This window comes from Garra rufa, chromosome 22 (assembly GCF_049309525.1).
Source record: "Garra rufa chromosome 22, GarRuf1.0, whole genome shotgun sequence".
Taxonomy (NCBI): Eukaryota; Metazoa; Chordata; class Actinopteri; order Cypriniformes; family Cyprinidae; genus Garra; species Garra rufa.
This window is the reverse complement of record NC_133382.1, coordinates 40,072,876-40,093,313: the sequence shown is the minus strand read 5'-3', so window position 1 is coordinate 40,093,313 and position 20,438 is coordinate 40,072,876. Positions and strand designations below refer to the sequence as shown.

Genomic DNA, 20,438 nt, shown 5'->3' with positions numbered 1-20,438 from the left:
GGTAGATGCTAGAACTACATCGATATGTGGATAAAAGCTAAAAAAAAAAAAAAAAGCTTTTTTCATTAACAGGCGTTAGGAAATATATAAAAAAAGTTTATTCTGGTCAAAATAATTTTTTACAACCAATGTTTTATATTTTATTATATTCTATAATATGATGATATATATTATTATTATATATTTATATTATTATTATTAGATACATTATTATTATTAAATTATAGCAGATATGGAATAGATGTGGATTTTAACCTATCTGTTGTGTTTGATGTCAATTTACAAAAAAATAAATAATAATAATTAATTAATTATTATATTTGTATTACATATAAAATTTATTTTGGAATTGCAACTCTAAGTCAGCAAATAAAATTAAAAAATAAATAAATAATAAAAAAAAATTAAAAATTAAAAAATTAAAAATTAAAAATTAAATAAAAATAAATTAAAAATTAAAAATTAAAATAAATTAAATCAAAAATTATTTACTCATTGTTATATATTGTTATTTTTAAAGTGACATGTGATTTTATTTAAATAATCATACTATATATATATATATTCTACATATTATTATTATTAAATTATAGCAGATATAGAATAGATATGTTATTGTGTCTGAATGTATCTATTTGTATTACACAAAATTTTTATTGGAATTGCAACTCTAAGTCAGCTAATAAAATAAAATAAAATCTCACAATACTTTAAGGAATTGTACAATCAAAAACAAATTTATTATATGGTGTAGAATCAGCACAAATCTGTTCATTGTAAAAATATCCTCTAAATAAAAAAGTATAAATATTTGTATAAATACAGTATACATATATATAATATATATAAATTAATGATAAACATAAAAAACTCTGGTTATTATGTTTAAAACACAATGTGCATGAGAAATATGCATCACATTATGTTCATTAGTGTGTTTGTGTTAAAACGGTGTAATCCAAATAAATAAAAATATTATTTGCAATGCAAATACATAAATCTAAATATTTTTTGTTTTTTTGCACAGTCACAGACTGTGGAGGAGGGGGGGGGGGTGTTAAAGCTTTGCATGAAACCTAAAAAATGCAAATCTGTTTATAAATGGGTGGGATTTCCTCGTCAACGATTTAAAGATTGTTGTGTGTCCCGGTGATTGACGAAATGAAAGCTGAGTGACGGACCGATGACCCAGCAGCTCCCGTAATGAAACCCCGTCCACAGAATGCAGCGCTGCACAAATTGCTTTGGCAGTGAGACGCTGCATGTCACTCTTCAAGACTCAAAAGAGCCTCTCCGCCTGTCAGCCTGTGATCTGTGAAGTGGGCAAGGCTATTTTTTCCCCAAACGCTGTTCTCTGCAGTAACTGCTTGGTGTGGTTTCATTCCACAATTTCCATACCAGATTAGCTCCAAAAACTAGTGAGTCTACACAGACAGCAGCCTAAATTAAATGCTTAAAATGCTGTCTATATAGGCAACTCACTGTGTTTTAGAAAGGAGTAAAAGTGTGTATTGCATCTCTCTCTGAAACTCAGTCACGATTGCCACTCTATGTGTTTCTCTCACTTTCCCTATCTCTATTTTCTTTTCCTTTGCACTTTTGCTCTCGCAGCGCTGCCATTTACTGACAGATACAGGCTGAGAAATAAAAGACCTGCTGCTGCATCCTGTCAGAAATGCATTAAGGCTCTTCACAGAGCACGGTTTCATATCAGTCCGGCCATACGAGAGCCATGAAACTGGACATTTTCTTCAGTCGAGCGCGTGTCTGACTCCTCACGGATAAAATCCGAACAACCTCCGGCCCGTGGCTTTTATCGTGAGGCCAGAATAAATGGACATCACAGTCTGATGCTGCCAGCGGTACGTTTAGATTCGCTTCCAGCTTCACAGGAAAAAGACACTCGAGAAAAACCGACTACAGATCCTCCTGATGCACTTCAGACCATCATTAACATTCATATACAGTCTGATTTCTGTAGGAATAATCGGTTAGGAAGAGCAGATATGACACTTCACTGCTTTCAGAGGATGTTTTTTTTCCCTGTTGTTCACTTACTGTATGTTAGTCAAGGTTTTAAGCTTCGAAAACATGAATCACAACTTGACAATTAACACAAAATAGGATTAAAATGCAGAGATCTGCCAGAACGGAAAGAATTAAACAATCACAATCAAAAAAATTTTAAGGTAAGTGGTTGCAATCAATTTATTTTAGCTGCATTTAAGTAAATGTAAAGCTAAAAGATTTTTTGTAAAATTCCTACTATAAATATATCAAAATGTAATTTTTGATTAGTAATATGCATTGTTAAGAACTTAATTTGGACAACTTTAAAGGTGATTTTCTCAGTATTTTGATTTTTTTGCACCCTCAGATTCCAGATTTTCAAATAGATGTATCTCGGCCAAATATTGTCCTATCCTAACAAACCATATATCAATAGAAAGCTTATTTATTGAGCTTTCATATGATATATACATCTAAGTTTTGTAAAATCTAACCTTATGACTGGTTTTGTGGTCCAGGGTCACATATTTATCATAAAAAAACAATTAATAAATTTTAAGTCATTGATTTTATTTAAATAATCATATTTTCAAAATGCTTTTATTTTAACTGCTTTAATAAATCTGTTCATTGTAAAAAATTATATTTTATAAATATAATTTTTTTATAAATATGCATATTATGTTATATATTTATATTCTACGTATTATTATTATTATAGCAGATATGGAATAGATAAGCATTTTAACCTGTCTGTTGTATCTGATGTCAATTTACAAAAAAAAAATAATAATAAAAAAATAATAGATGTATGTATTTGTATTACATTTAAAATTTATTTTGGAATTGCAACTGTAATTCAGCAAATAAAATAAAATAAAATAAAATTCACAATAATTTAAAGAATTGTACAATCAAAAATGAACAGTCATTATTTAGCAGCATTTAAGTAAAAAATAAATAAATAAATTGATTGTAACCACTTACCTTAAAAAAATTGTAAATTCAATGAATCATTTTTAATTGTCATGTTTCACCACAAAAATACAAACGAAAAATTTTGCTTAAAGAAACTAAAGTCTATTATTAGAACAGGTAGTAGAACTTTCTGAATGTACACCATTCCAAGACAATTAAGCCCATTAATTTTTTTTTTTTTACATAAAAAAGTCAGATAAAATATTAAAAATAATTATTATTTAAGCTATTTGCCAAAGCAAAATTTCTCATTTCAATTTAGTTTAACTTGATGTACTTAAATTAAAATTGAAATAAAAATTAAACAAAGAAAACTCACAAAAATGCATGACAAAATTACTGAAACTTAAAAACTTAAAATGAAAATATAAAATAAATTTAAAAAAATAACTGATTCAAAATGTAAAAAAAATATTTTATATTAATAATAATAGTATCTCAATGACATTAAAATAACCTGTTTGATGATATAAAATTAGGGAATATAACTATAGCAATGGAACTGACAAAAAATAAATAAATAAATAGAATAAAATATGATACTGTATATACACTTCCAGTCAAAAGTTTTTGGACAGTAAGATTTTTAATGTTTTTTCTTAATCTTCTGATCACCAAGCCTGCATTTATTTGATCCAAAGTACAGCAAAACAGTAACATTTTTAAATATTTTTACTATTTAAAATTATTTTAAAATGTAATTTATTCCTGTGATTTCAAAGCTGAATTTTTAGCATCATTACTTAAGTCTTCAGTGTCACATGATCCATTAGAAATCATTCTAATATTCTGACTTGTTGCTCAAAAAACATTGATTTAATATTATTATTATTATGTTGAAAACAGCTGAGTGGACTTTTTTAGGTTTCTTTGATGAATAGAAAGTTCAGAAGAACCGCATTTATCTAAAATAGAAATCTTTTGTAACATTATAAGTGCCTCTATCATCACTTTTGATCAATTTAAAGCATCCTTGCTAAATAAAAGTATTAATTTCTACAATTTTTTTCCAAAAAACATTATACTGACTCCAAGATTTCTATTTATCAATTTTTGAAAGAATGTTTTAAATATTAAAAATAATAATAAAAAGACTAATATTTCAGATAAATGCTGTTCTTCTGAACTTTTTATTCATCAAAGAAAAAAATTCTCATCTGCTTTGGTCACAGGAATAAATTACATTTTACAATATATTCAAATAGAAAGCAGCTATTTTAAATAGTAAAAATATTTCACAATATTACTGCTATATTTTGGATCAAATAAATGCAGGCTTGGTGACTTCTTAAAAAAAAAACTTACTGTTCAAAAACTGCATCCAGCCCTGGATTTACCTAATAATGTCATTACATAATGCCCTGTTTGTACTGTAATTTCATAGGAAGCAACAGCAACACTTTCCCTTTAATAACTGTAGAACAACCATCAAACTGAATCTGCTTCCAGGAGGTTCGTCATTAAAAATCAGAACAAAGACTTCCAAAACATTTTTATCTCTAAGGCACTGAAGCGGCTTCATCCTGAGGGTAACGTGTCTTTACCTCTAACACACGAAACACAAAGACTTCCTGCACCTGCTGTGTCAGACAAGACCTGAATTTAAAAGCAGAAAGGAGGAAGCGCTCCATTATTAAGTTTGATATTCCGAAGCCGCACGCTGCCGTCAGATGTGATTTACGATTCTTCAAAAGACGCAGTACCTGGAGATCCGTCTGTGTCGCAAGACTTCAGTCTGAGATCATATCTCCGCCTTAAATTATTCCCAGCTATCTGAAAGTCGATCTGACACCGGAGAGGGTTTCCAATGAAGACTTTCAGATCTGAACGCTACACAAAATGCTTCACCGCATGAGACCGCGGTTATACAGCGCTCACAAAAACCCACAAGAAAGGCTTTGGCTGTCAAAAGAACAGTGGCTCGGTCCAGTGAAATAATCCACTGCATGTTGACATCCCATCAGATCTGACAAACCGAAAAACTCCTTTACTCTGGGAACTGAAAGTCTTGCTACAAGTCTGTTAAAGTGAGTTAAACTACTGACATGTTTATATCCTTCTACCTGAATAACAACACTGTTTTGAAGGCTAGAATACTGAGATCTGCAACCAACTTGCTGAAAATGTGCAAATGCAAAATTAGGACGAGTTTGTCTCTTCATCAGATTTTCAGAAATGTGTCATTCCATCACTTGCTCACCAATGGATGTGAATGGGTGCCATCAGAATGAGAGTCCAAACAGCTGATAAAAACATCTCAATAATCCACACTACTCCAGTCCAGTTAACGTCTTGAGAAGTGACTGAAAAAACAACTTCAGGCTAAAATATAAGTCCATAATACATTGTTCTTCGCATCAAAAGTTTTGGCTTGTAAACAGTGCTTGATCTGTGCAGATTTCTCTCCTGTTTTAGACCAGACCACTTTTTCACTGTAGGAAGCATTGTTATTGATTACGGATTGTATTTTAGTTATAAACATCTTAATGATAGATTTGTTTCAGCTTTTGTCTTCTCAAGATGTTGACTGATAGATAGACTGGAGTGGTGTGGTTTTTATCAGCTGTTTGGACTCTCATTCATATACAGTTGAAGTCAAAAGTTTACATACACCTTGCAGAATCTGCTAAATTTTAATTATTTTAACATTTAGTAAAAGGGGATCATACAAAATGCATGTTATTTTTTATTTAGTACTGACCTGAGGAAGATATTTCACATAAAAGACATTTAGTCCACAAGAGAAAATAATAGTTAATTTTTTTTTAAAATGACAGTTCAAAAGTCTATATCCCCTTGATTCTTAATACTTTGTTACCTGAATGATCCACAGCTGTGTTTTTTTTTTTGTTTAGTGATAGCTGTTCATGAGTCCCTTGTTTGTCCTGAACAGTTAAACTGCCTGCTGTCCTTCAGAAAAATCCTTCAGCTCCCACAAATTCTTTTAGTTTTCCAGCATTTTTGTGTATTTGACCCCTTTCCAACAATGACTGTATGATTTTGAGATCCATCTTTTCACACTGAGGACAACTGAGGGACTATTACAGAAGGTTCAAACGCTCACTGATGCTTTAGGAAGAAACACAATGCTTTCAGAAATTTGAAGATCAGGGTAAATTTAACTTATCCTCTGTAGCTTTCGAAGGGCAGTATTAAATGAAATATATATATATTTAGGCAAAAATAGGAAAAATGTACACATATTTACTCTGTTTACTCATATTTACAAAAGTTTTCACCCCCGGCTCTTAATGCATGTTTTTCCTTCTGGAGCATCAGTGAGTGTTTGAACCTTCTGTAATAGTTGCATATGAGTCCCTCAGTTGTCCTCAGTGTGAAAAGATGGATCTCAAAATCATACAGTCATTGTTGGAAAGGGGTCAAATACACAAAAATGCTGAAAAACCAAAGAATTTGTGGGAGCTGACGGATTTTTCTGAAGAACAGCAGGCAGTTTAACGGTTCAGGACAAACAAGGGACTCATAAACAACTATCACTAAACAAAAAACACAGCTGTGGATCATTCAGGTAATAACACAGTATTAAGAATCAAGGGGATGTAAACTTTTGAACAGGGTAATTTTTATCATTTCAACTATTATTTTCTTTTGTGGACTATGTGTAAACGTCTAATGTGAAATATCTTTTTCAGATCAGTACTAAATAAAAAATAACATGCATTTTGTATGATCCCTCTTACTGTGGTCAAATAATTAATATTTTACAGTATATCCAGTATGTATTTGCATTTGCTTTAAATTTCAGGTTCTGTAACAGAGCCAATAGGCCAGATATCTGTATAACTATTACCGTCTGTCTCAGAAATATTAACAAGCTGACACACACAAACACACACACACAAATCTGGCTGTTCAAAAGCATTTGCATGAATCTGAAAGTGTGTGTGACATTATGCTAATGTGTGTTGACAAACTAATGTGGATCATAGTGTGCAAGTGTGTGTGTGCGTTTACTATCCATTGCTTACTAAATGGCGCATTTCAGCTAACAATAACCCGTCTCTAGGCACGAACATAATAAAAATCAACAGGCACAGTGAGATGAACAAGCCTCCTGCTAAATAACACCAATCCTGAAGCGTAATGACAACTACATTTGTACATTTTCTGAATTGCATTTTCTGAATCTTTACTTAATATACAAATCATTTTTGGCATAAAAGAAAAATTGATAATCTACTCAAGACTGGTTTTGTGGTCCAGGGTCATAAATAGCAGGCGTAAAATGTGCATTAAAATGCAAAATCTTGCTTCAATGTGCATCACCTATACTATCTTTTGGAAACGTCCGTTTACCTGCGTCAGTGCAGGAAAACGTGGGCAGTGGAGGGCAGACGCATCGGCCACATCACCCTGAGCGAGAGCAATTACCCACAATCCCCTGCTGTCTGACTGCAAGCATATGCAGAAGGACAAACACAGCTTGCGGCTCAACTCCTCAATGTCCCTTCAGTATGCGCGCCGGTTTTATACACTATACGTCTCTAAAAACTGCTGCAGACGGGGAAATGGCTCCTGATGATGAAACTTTAAAGGCCAGGTGCTGAGAGCAGATGCATCATTAAGAATTAAGCACAATCATGGCAGCCATGAAGCAAGAGTTTATGCATTTACATCCACATTAACTTCCCGAACAAACAGGGATGCCGTAGCTCTAATGAGAACACGGCCGGTTTGTCAGGAAAAAATTTAACGGTAAATAAAAGAGCACAGAGAACAACACTAACTCTGCACATAAATCACAATTACTTCACGTTATGGGGTTTTGCATGCGCATGTTATGATCTTATAGCAAGTAAACAAAAACTGTTTTGTTGCTTTTCTCTGCACTTTCATTAAAAACAGCACTAGAGTACTTCCACTTCCACTATTAAATATTAGATACAGAGTGAAGACTGATCATTTTATGTCAGTATCTGCTGTATTGTTTTAAAGATTTATTTATTTACATTAGAAACGTCAGATTTTCATTACTTTTTGTCCATATAAATCAGCATCTGCACCAAATTGCATATTTTTTTTACCTATTTTTGTTCACTTACATTAGTAATCAACTAACATTAATGAACATTGTAACAAATGTACTGCCAATTAATGCATGCATTAGGACCTTATTATAAAGCAATGCCATTAAAACACTAGCAACACTTGTGACATCCCTACGGTTGCCATAACAACTAAAAGATAAGACAAGACGATCCACTGTGTCTGACAGCTACAAGATTTCTGTTCTTTTGTGTATAATGTGCCCTGAATGTAAAATAAATCCCCAGTTACCAGTAAAGCTTTACAGAGGGCTATTACACATAGTTTTACATGCACAAGACATTAGCATAATTTATGGCAATGCTGAAGCCACACCCACTTCCTGAAATGCTTACCATATATGGGTAAAAAGTAACTCAGGGTCATTTTAAAGCCTAGATTCTGAATCATTGACATTTCATCATGGGTGAGGCTGTGTAATCTACCTTTCGGACCAAATAGCCAGGGTTAAACCTTAAAGAACTAACCAACACATCCTCTAAAATCAGATCTGAGAACAAACACAACATATGCTGTTCTTTTGAGCAGTAATATCAGTTTCTATAAGCCTAGATTCTGATTTATTGACATTTCATCATGGGTGAGGCTGGTTTAGTCTACCTTTCAGACCATATAACCAGGGTTAAATCTTAGAGAACTAACCAACACATCCTCTAAAATCAGATCTGAGAACAAACACAACATATGCTGTTCTTTTGAGCAGTGATATCAGTTTTTATAAGCCTAGATTCTGATTTATTGACATTTCATCATGGGTGAGGCTGTTTAGTCTACCTTTTGGACCATATAACCAGGGTTAACTCTAAGAGAACTAACCAACACGTCCTCTAAAATCAGATCTGAGAACAAACACAACATATGCTGTTCTTTTGAGCAGTGATATCAGTTTTTATAAGCCTAGATTCTGATTTATTGACATTTCATCATGGGTGAGGCTGTTTAGTCTACCTTTTGGACCATATAACCAGGGTTAACTCTAAGAGAACTAACCAACACGTCCTCTAAAATCAGATCTGAGAACAAACACAACATATGCTGTTCTTTTGAGCAGTGATATCAGTTTTTATAAGCCTACTAGATTATGATTTATTGACAATTCATCATGGGTGAGGCTGTTTAGTCTACCTTTTGGACCATATAACCAGGGTTAACTCTAAGAGAACTAACCAACACATCCTCTAAAATCAGATCTGAGAACAAACACAACATATGCTGTTCTTTTGAGCAGTGATATCAGTTTTTATAAGCCTAGATTCTGATTTATTGATATTTCATCATGGGTGAGGCTGGTTTAGTCTACCTTTCAGACCATATAACCAGGGTTAAATCTTAGAGAACTAACCAACACATCCTCTAAAATCAGATCTGAGAACAAATACAACATTTGCTGCTCTTTTGAGCAGTGATATCAGTTTTTAACAGATGCCACATTATAACACGATTAGGACACGCCAGCTGATTATGAGAACACGAAGAAGACCGTGATCCCAAAATGAAGTCATCTCATCGTGACTGATTCAGCAGATACAAAAAGACTATCAGGCTTTAAGTAATTACTCACTTTAGCAGCCGAGTTTCTCATTAACACACACAAAACCCAAGAGCACAGACTTCAACACCTACTGTGAGGTCTGACGCAGAGACACGTCAGCGCAAAAACAAGAGACATGGGCTTGTGTGTCTCTATCAGTGCCATTCAAGCATGATTTTCTGCTTTCATTGATCTTCTTTTTCTTTCATATACAAAATCATGAAATTGGCTCTTTCAGTTCACAAATTGGAATCTGAATTGTTCACAACACACAGACGGCATTTCCAGATCTATAAACCTTCAAAAACTCAAACAAACCTTTGCCAAGTCAACATTCAAACTTTTTTAGTTAAAAATGAAAAATGACTTGCTACATGAATGTCTTTGATTTTCAATCAAACACGACCTGCTTACATTACAATTCGAACTGCAATTTTGTAATTTGTTACATTTACATTTATATTTATAGGTTTAGCAGATGCTTTCATACAAAGAGACTTACAAATGAGCAATACTAATCCAAACGATTCATCCAGGGTTTCTGCAGGTTGATGAAGGAAAATGTAAGACTTTTTAAGAGAAGACGATGCAGGCAAAAACACTGTTTTTCATGCACCTGTCAAGTTTGAGATTTTAGGCTTTTTTTGGTGTTTCATTTCAGACTAATGAACAGAAAACACCCAAAAGACACTGTTAAGTGTTTATTTTATAGCACTTTATCTATTTGTGTCAATAGATTTCAATTACAATAAAAAATTTTAAAGGCCGTTTTAAATGAAATGCATTTTTTCTCCTACACTGAGCCATAAATCTCCACTTCAATAGCACTTACACACACTAAACTTTACATTTTTATTCCTGTCTATATTCTGAAGGTTTTTACAGAGCGATTTGTTTATATATAATTTGCTTGATTTTATACAACATTTCCCCCTAAAAACGTCTGTTCTACGTTTTTTTTTCTTCTAAATTATGGAGTGACAATATGAGATACCCAAAATTGAAACTTGTGAATTTTGAAACTGACTTCATCCAGTGTTTAGATTTTTGTACTAGAAATACAATAGAAAAATGTTTGCAATTATCAATGTAATCAATCAACTGGGTAAGTAAGGTGATAACTGAGTTAATGCTTTTACCCTAATATTGCCTAATAACGTTTGTAAAACCAAAAGATAACTACGGGAAACTCCAAATTTTTTATCATATGAGCTTCAAAGTTTGAAAATACAACTTTCAATAGATGCTCATTACTTTTTACTTCATTTTACAAACACAAAAACACTAAAATATGAAAATACCATTAGAGTATTTCGGTATGTTTGTCTTGTTTTCTAGTACTAAATGTCTGCGATAATGATTCTTACTTCAGATACATTTACTTCGGAAGCAAAATGACATCAAATAAGTCTTGTTTAATGAGAAATTAATCAAAACGGAGTGAGTTTGTGATTAAAACAACAACAAATATTTGCCAGTTGGCTCAGAAAAATCTAATTAATTCAAAGAGAAAACATGTTTTTAATTCCACACTGTCTGGCTTCTCTAGTAAATGTCTCTTGATTTAGGGATGTTTAGATATTTGTATTAGAAAACAAGACAAGAATACAAAGTAATATATTTATTTTTTGCAAAAACATTTTTAGGCTTTAATTTGTGAAAATGACTTTTAAAGTCATTTTAAATTAATAGAAAATTATGCACAACCCTGGTTATCTTCATCCAATCTATTGCTTCTAAATAAAATAATTCTCAAAATGTATTTTTTCCCTAAATATTCTGTTTCATTATAGAAATATACAACCTAAATCTAAATATTGAGAAAATCACCTTTAAAGTTGTCCAAATAAAGTTCTTAGCAATGCATATTACTAATTAAAAATTAAGTTTTGATATATTTATGGTAGAAAATGTACAAAATATTTTCTTGGAACACTGATTGATGAACAATGATTTTTGACATGAAAAAAAATCGATCATTTTGACCCATACAATGTATTTTTGGCAATTGCTACAAATATATCCGTGCTCCAGGGTCACATATTATCATTTAAAAGCCCATTTACAGACAAAATCGTCTAAATCCATTTATATTATCTCCTCTAGTACTTACACCAAGAAGTAAGCAGTTGCATGGCACAAAATACCCTCCATCTAATTTATTCACAGCAGTTGCAGCAAATCATTCTAAGCATATTCCCCATATTTTTCTGTGAAACAACCATCTGTGCAAGACTGCATTATCAGTCAAGAAATCTGTCTGAAACATAACTGCGAGATAACACGATTCTTCTTGCCATAATTGATCGTGATGAGACGCTGCTTTCCTAACGGTTGTCTCAGGAATAGTGCTGTTATTAATAACAATGATGCTGCGCTGCAGAGCTATTAATCAATCAGTGATGCGCAGATATTGCTCTGTCTGTGCTGCAACGTTTGAGTGACACTTCCCTTCAATAGTCTCAGCTAACTGTGCTGGAATCAGTTTTGAAGTTTGAGATTTGCATCGCATTATGCAAAAATAGGCGATAACGTGACGCGAGTATCAGTCAGCTGCTTAGTTTACTTTTTCTCTCAGTGAATCACCTTAAGCAGACAGATTTCAAAATACTGTTGCATTTCTAGTACACTATAGTATAGTATAGTAGACAGTGTCCAAAATTTGCATGCAGCAAGCACAAAATGGTTATTGCATGGTTTAAAGGCACTAAGCCTGCATTTATTTGGTCCAAACAAAGTACAGCAAAAACAGTAAAATTGTAAAAATATTTTACTAATTAAAATAATGTATTTAACATATTTGAATGTACACTACCAGTCAAAAGTTTGGACACACTTGACTTAATATTTTTTTTTTAGTCAAATATTAATTATTAAAAAACACAATACAATATATATTTTTTTTGAGTATTTTTAATTTAGTTTAGTTTAGCCTATTTTCAAATACAAATTGTTTTTTTTTTAAGTTAAGTAAGTTTAAGTTAAGTAATCGAAAAAAAAAAACTGAGAATCATTCTTTGGCACAATTTGTATTTAAAAAATAAAATAAAATAAAATAAAAAAATATATTGTTTTGTTTTTCAAAATAATTTATATTTGACTAAAAAAAAATAAGTTAAGTGTGTCCAAACTTTTGACCTGTAGTGTATTTTAAAACGCAATTTATTCCTGTGATTTTTAGTATCATTACTCCTGTCTTCAGTGTCACATGATCCTTCATAAATCATTCTAATATTCTGATTTGCTGCTCAAAAACATTATTATTAATACGTTGAAAACAGCTGAGTAGAATTATTCAGGTTTTTTGATAAATAGAAAGTTCAGAAGAACAGCATTTATCTGAAATAGAAATCTTACATTATAAACATCTTTATCATCACTTTTGATTAATTTAAAGCATCCTTACTAAATAAAAGTATTCATTTCTATAATTTCTTTCCCAAATATTATACTGACTCCAAGCTTTGGAATGGTAAAGTGTATAATATTACAAAAGTTCTTATTTCAGATAAATAATTCTTTGGATCTTTCTTTAAAAATGTTTCTTAAACAGCAAATCACTAAAGACTGGAGTAATGATGCTGAAAATGTAGCTTTTATCACAGAAAAAAATTACATTTTGAAACATTTTCAAATAGAAAACAGTTATTTTGAATAGTAAAAATATTTTAGAATTTTACTGTTTTTTGCCATACTTTGGATCAAATAAATACAGGCCTGGTGAGCAGAATAGACTTTAAAAACATTAAAAAACTTTTGACTGGTAGTGTATATTATTAATAACGCTAAACAAAGTAATACAACAGAACACATGAAATACATCAAAACAACAATGTAACAAAACAATGTAACAAAATGGCATAACATTAAGCAACATAAAATATAACAAAACAGCATAAAACAACGCAACATAAAACAAAAATAAAGTATAGTAACAAATGAGATGAGCAGCATTAGAGTGAAGTATGTGATTACTGTAGAGAATTGCAGCCTGAGGCTTATAGACTGTGTTTACAGTCTTAGGAGTGTGAATAAACATGTCACACAGAAGCATTAATCACACACACGTCTCTAGACTGGCATATGGCAAGTGTGCGATGACTGTATCACAATGCATCAGATCATTTACATTGTAACACTCTAGTTTTCACCTCTGACCAGCGTGAGAGTTGTTATGAACGACTAAACAGAAAGACGTGAGATTCATTTAATCACACAATGTGTGTTTATTCAGCCTCTAGAGTGAGGGACAGTATTTTAACCAGGGCTCTACAGTGCGACAAATTCAGTCGTAAATGCTCCCCGTGCGACTATGAATAAATATTTAGGAGCACCAAGTGTGACTGACTCGATATTTGTGTTTGCGCTGAGGGGAGCTTCTATGTGTCTTTGCAACGTTGAGTAATGTATCACAGACATATCTGATGAATCCTTTCATAAACAAAGTGTAGAGAGAGTGTAAATACGAGATTGTGCAATGAGTGACATTATGGTTTGTAAATGAGATATTGATTTAATACAACAGTTAAATAATCAAAAAGTAAATATTAAGTGACTTACATTGTCTGACTATTAGGGTTGGGTCTCGTTTGAATTTTATCAATTCCGATTTCGGTTCCGATAGGATAAAAAAATCTATTAAAAAGTTTTGAGTCAAACATTTAGGAGGTCAAACATATTTATTTTGTCTTTTGCCTATGGTTTTACCAAAAAAATAAATACCACAGAAAAAAACAACTAGACTAATATACATTTCAAACGTTAAATTGGTAAAAGACAAGTAATAAAAAAGGAACAAACAAATCAATTAGCAATAGCATAAATATATAAAACTGTACAAATGTCAGGTACAGAAATTGAAATCGAAAGTTTAAAAACACTGCATAGTTTTCTTTTCATGAATAAAATATTGATTAATCCTCATTACTTTCAGAACAACAATTTACAGATAATTTACTCACCCCCTTGTCATCTAAGATGTTTGTCTTTTTTTCTTCAGTCGTCAAGAAATTATGTTTTTTGAGATAAACATTTCTGGAAATTTCTCCATATAATGGACTTAAATGGTACCCCGATGTTTGAATCTTCAAAATGCCGTTGTTCTGAAAGTGGACTACTCCTTTAACCTTATAAAAGATATTCAGTCAGTTAATGATTTTCTTTTGTTCTTTGATTAACATTAATGACAGGCAGCACGTTTATTAGACGGCAGTCTCTTTAACACCGAATACAGATCTAAAAATACTGTTACACATGTGTTTTCTTTCTCATCTGTTCATGTTCACTCGAGACAAAAAACTCTGTGTTTATGAAATACATGTGTCTTTTGAAATACCCGGTTATTGGAAATTTGGAACCGGTTCTCGATACCCAACCCTACTGACTGTAACACAATTGCCTGATTTTGCTCTATTTCGTCATCAAAAATAGTTTGAAACAAGTCACAACTGAGCCGCTACGCATCTCCATTCAAACACAGTGGTGTTTTGTTTAAGAAGGATTAGAATTAACTAAACTAGTGAGTCAATGATTCAATTTCGCATTCAATCACTTGATTTATACCTAAACGAATTAGTTGTTCGAACGAATCAAATGAATGAATGATTCAGTAATTAAATCAGCGACTTGCAGCCACCTACTAGAACTTTTAGTTTAATTTCTAAAGCATCTTTCAGAAATTTTTAAAAGCTTATAAAAGTATAATTTTGTAAACATTGCATAAAACGTGACATAATTTTATTAAAGTTAGAAAAATGCCATTTCAAAGGTAAAAACAAAATTCGCCTTTATAGCACTTTAAGGAGTCAAATATCACCTCGTATAATGGGAAAACTAATTTAATATTAGATTTTTTAAATTATTGATTAGAAGGTGGCTCCTGATATTTTGATTGTGCTCGTAGAGCTCTGTTAGGAAGCATAATAAATTAGCCGTCTTGTATCTTTGTCACTTTAACGTTGTTTTTGTTTTTGAGCACAAGTGAGTTCATCTGCTTGATAAATCTTTCATCTTGAGATCATAACCATGTATTAAAAGAAAAGTTGACCCAAAAATTAAAATGTGCGGAAAATTTACTCAACCTCAGGCCATCCAAGAGGTAGATGAGTTTGTTTCTTCATCAGATTTAGAGAAATGTGTCATTCCATCACTTGCTCACCAATGGGTGTGAATGGGTGCCGTCAGAATGAGAGTCCAAACTGCTGATAAAAACATCACAAGTAATCAGTTAACATCCTGAGAAGACAAAAGCTGAGAAAAAAAAAATTAAATCCAAAAATCCATTTTTAATCCATAATAACACTTCCTCCAGTAAAAAAGTACATCTTTCACATCAAAATCCAGCCACTTACATGTATTTGTATAGAGCTGTTTTGGCTTGTAAACAGCACTTGATCTGTGCAGATTTCTCTCCTGATTCAGACCAGACCACTTTTTTCACTGGAGGAAGCGTTATTATGGATTATGGAGTCGTATTTTAGTTTAAAATGTCTAAATGAAGAATTTGTTTCAGCTTTTATCTTCTCAAGATGTTAACTGATGGACTGGAGTGGTGTGGATTATTGTGATGTTTTTATCAGCTGTTTGGACTTTCATTCTGACGGCACCCATTCACTGCAGAGGATCCATTGGTGAGCAAGTGATGGAATGACACATTCCTACAAATCTGATGAAGAAGCAAACTCATCTACATCTTGGCCTGAGGGTGAGCACATTTTCAGTTTCGTTTTATGTTGTCTTTAGTCTCTATGGTTTGATTCAAATAAATTGTCTTCAGCAGCTGAACTAAAGAATCAAGCTTGTTTGTTCTGAAGAATGCTTGAGAAATGAGTTGATTTTATGAGTTGACAAAACAACAACACCTGTAGTGTATCAATTGCAAAACTATAATCCAGCCCTTAGACTTACCAATCAATGTTAATCTGATGAGGTTACCTGAGACCAACCAAGCAGTCCAAACCAAAACTCTTCCTCTAAACACACACACACACACACACACAGAAAACCCGTCACCTGAGTCAGTCCTGCACTGACGGACGGTTCCCAAGGTGTCTCTCACAAATAAATAAACACAAAAACACACAATGTCTGTCTCTGTAGCGCTAACTCATCCAGACAGCAGGACCTCTGGGAGCAGACGAGACTTCAGCTGTCATTTCTCACCAGCTCTCACTCGTTTCCTCCGTTTCTCACTTTCTCTCTCTCTTACTAACAGCACGATGAAGATGAGCTCAGATTATGTGTGGAAAAGAGCAGGGAATGTTTTCTCGCCTCTTTGGCGTAAAAATCATTTTCAAAGTAACAACTTACAAAGCTCATAAATTCAGCATGCTTATTAACATACATACTCTTGCAAAAACAAAGTTATCTGTATCTGAATTAAGTTTATCACTCTGACTGATGTTGAGGTGATCTTCGTTATTGTCATACAATTGTTAGATTTTTTTCTATGTAGTATTTATTCATTTTTCTTATCCGTTTAATTTATTTAGTTTTAGATCAGTGGCGGGTGCTGGAACGAAAATGAAAAATGTTGCCTAATTGTTTTTTTTTATTATTTCACATTAATGTTTATTTTAAGTAACAAAAACTTTGTGGTTTTAGTTTTAGCTAATGATAACAATCCTGATCAAAACTCAGTATGTACACTACCAGTCAAAAGTGTTTGAACTGTAAGATTTGTTATGTTTTTTAAAGAATTCTCTTTCCTTTTCTCACCAAGCCTGCATTTATTTGACCCAAAATACAGCAAAAGCCGCAATATTGTGAAATATTTTTACTATTTAAAATAACTGCATTCTATATTTAAATATATACATAATGATAAAAAAACTATACATTTAGCAAGGATGCTTTAAATTGATCAAAAGTGATGATAAAGACATTTATAATGTTACAAAAGATCTTTATTTCAGATAAATGCTTTTCTTCAGAACTTTCTATTCAAAGAAACCTGACAAAATTCTACCCAGCTGTTTTCAACATAATAATAATAACAATAAATGTTTTTGAGCGCCAAATCAGAATATTAGAATGATTTCTGAAGGATCATGTGACTGCAGTAATGATGCTAAAAATTCAGCTTTGAAATCACAGGAATAAATTATATTTCAAAATATATTCAAATAGAAAACAGTTAATTTAAATAGTAAAAATATTTCAAAATGTTAACGTTTTTGCCGTACTTTGAATCAAATAAATGTAGGTTCGGTGAGCAGAAGAGACTTATTTAAAAAAAAATAATAATAATAAAAATAAAAAACTTTTGACTGGTGTAAATATGAATAAAAGTTTAAGATTCACTGACATTTAAATTATGGTCGCTAATGAATACTAGATAATTATTTTCATGTTATGGTAAATAAATAGCTCATATTAAAAATCTACGATGTACATTTAAAAAAAAAAAAAAATTGTTCTAATAAAAAGGAATTCTTGCTATAAATTTAAAGGTATATCCAAATTACCAAGAGTAGGCTAATCTAAAAATTCCACTAAAGTCCACTAAATATATAAAATAGGCTATTAATACTAATTATCGACAGGTATCAGTACATGCATTTTACTTTAAAATATTTAAATTGAATACAATTTAATTGATTTAATTAAGCAAAAATATGTGGGTCAATATTTCCAATCAATATATCAGCATCTCTAATCACAGACCAAAGTTAATAAGAACATCAAAGCAACATAACGGAGAAAATACTGTTATTTATAGATAGATAGATAGATAGATAGATAGATAGATAGATAGATAGATAGATAGATAGATAGATAGATAGATAGATAGATAGATAAAAAAAATCACTTTTCATCAAAATCATTCTGAAATGAACATTACAGCAGAATAGCAAAGACCGGGGCTAGTTGTCACAATGTTTTTATCAATAACTACATCAGGTTCTCTATTTTTGTCCTTCAAAAATTATCATTAAAAATTCAATATGATAAACTGATTTAATTTTTAGAATTGTTTTATATCAGTTTGATATTTTCTGGCAGGCTAAAATACATAATTAAATCATTGCCAAAGGGGTTTCTATTGTGACAACATGCCCCGGTTTAAGGGTCAACGAACGGAATATTTATTCCTGTCAGTTTACGGTCGATACGTTCAATACCATCTTCAAGACTATAAAATATTTGTCCACACAGAAAACTGACTTTGAAAATACACCCTTAAATGTTGTAGTTCAGTCAGGATATTTGTTTAGTTGTAATTTAAACCCACACATCCAATAATAATCGCCAGCGGTGTGAAGGCGGTTTAACTCACGTCTCTGAAGCGGTTCCAGTGTTTGACGGTGCGGCTGTACTGGTGGACCGTTGACAGCCACTGCTGCTCGTCTTCCATGAAATTCCCGCCGCCGTTCTCCCGCGCTTCTCTCGCGCTCGCCAGAGACGCGCTCAGTGTCACGAGCAGCAGCTGAAGAACAGATAAACCTCGCATCATGAGCCGCTTCTCACGAATAAACACACCGGAGAACCGAGGCGACGGTCTGATCTCTGCTTGGGTGACGCGCAACTGAAGAGAGAGAGAGAGAGAGACAGAGAGAGAGAGAGAGAGAGAGAGTCCCGCGCGCTGCGTCAACAGCATCTGCGCGCACCCGCCGCTGACCGCAAGCAGGTCAATTCATCGATTCTTATTGATTGTGATTTTTTTTAGCGATTCAAAGTGCAATTAACAGCATTTAGCCTATTTGAAATATATTATAAATTGCTAACATGTCTTTACTGTCACTTTTGATCAGATTAATTCAACTGGAAACCATATTTGTCATTAACTGTTGACCTTAGACATAGTGTCTTCTACTGGATTCAATAACAATAAAGCACATAAATAGCATAATATTAGCATTTTTACACATTTACCTCAGGTATTCATTACCACTATAGGTTAGGAATTTGGTAAACATTCAAAAAAGTTTATTATGTTACCAAAGCTTGAATTTATTTGATCAAAAATACAGTAAAACTGCAATATTGTGAAATATTGTTCATTTATAACATCATAACTGCAGTTTTTGGGTGACTTATGAGTCATGATCCTTCACAAATGATTCGGTAACACTTTACAATAAGGTTCATTAGTTAACATTAGTTAACCACATTAGTTAACATGAACTAATAATGAACTGCACTTATACAGCATTTATTAATCTTTGTTAATGTTAATTTCAACATTTACTATTATTAAAATTTTGTTAATGCAGTGTGAACTAACATGAACAAACAATGAACAACTGTATTTCCATTAACTAATGTTAATAAAGATTAGTAAATACAGTAACAAATGTATTGCTCAGGTTAGTTCATGTTAGTTAATACATTACCTGTTTAACTAATGAACCTTATTGTAAAGTGTTACCGATGATTCTAATATAATTTGCAATCACACAAATAAATTACATTTCAAAATATATTCACATAGCAAATAATATTAATTTTACTGTTTTGATTGTATTTTTGATCAATAAATGCAGCATTAGTGAGTTTTAAAAGTTAAAATTTTCATTTTTGGAAAGAAATGATAAAAAAAGAATACTTTCATTTAGCAAGGATGCTTTAAATTGATCATTAGTGATGATAAAGACACTTATAATGTTACAAAAGATTTCTATTTCAGATAAATGCTTTTCTTCTGAACTTTCTATTCAAAGAAACTTGAAAAAAATTTAGCTGTTTTCAACATAAGCGTTTTTGAGCTGCAAATCAGAATATTAGAATGATTTCTGAAGGATCATGTGACACTGAAGTAATGATGCTAAAATTCAGCTTTAAAATCACAGGAATAGATTATATTTTAAAATATATTCAAATAGAAAACAGTTAATTTAAATAGTAAAAATAT

General features: G+C 32.0%; 1 protein-coding gene across 1 annotated transcript in view; it reads right to left on the bottom strand.

Annotated features, from left to right (window-relative positions):
• LOC141297921 (testican-2-like) overlaps positions 1–19,091 on the bottom strand; it is a 47,979-nt gene extending 28,888 nt beyond the window's left edge. The window contains exon 1 of the mRNA XM_073828388.1: positions 18,864–19,091. Within this exon, the coding sequence (XP_073684489.1) occupies positions 18,864–19,040 (177 nt within the window). The 5' untranslated portion in view covers positions 19,041–19,091. The remainder of the gene's footprint in view (positions 1–18,863) is intronic.
• Between the last annotated feature and the right edge of the window lie 1,347 nt (positions 19,092–20,438).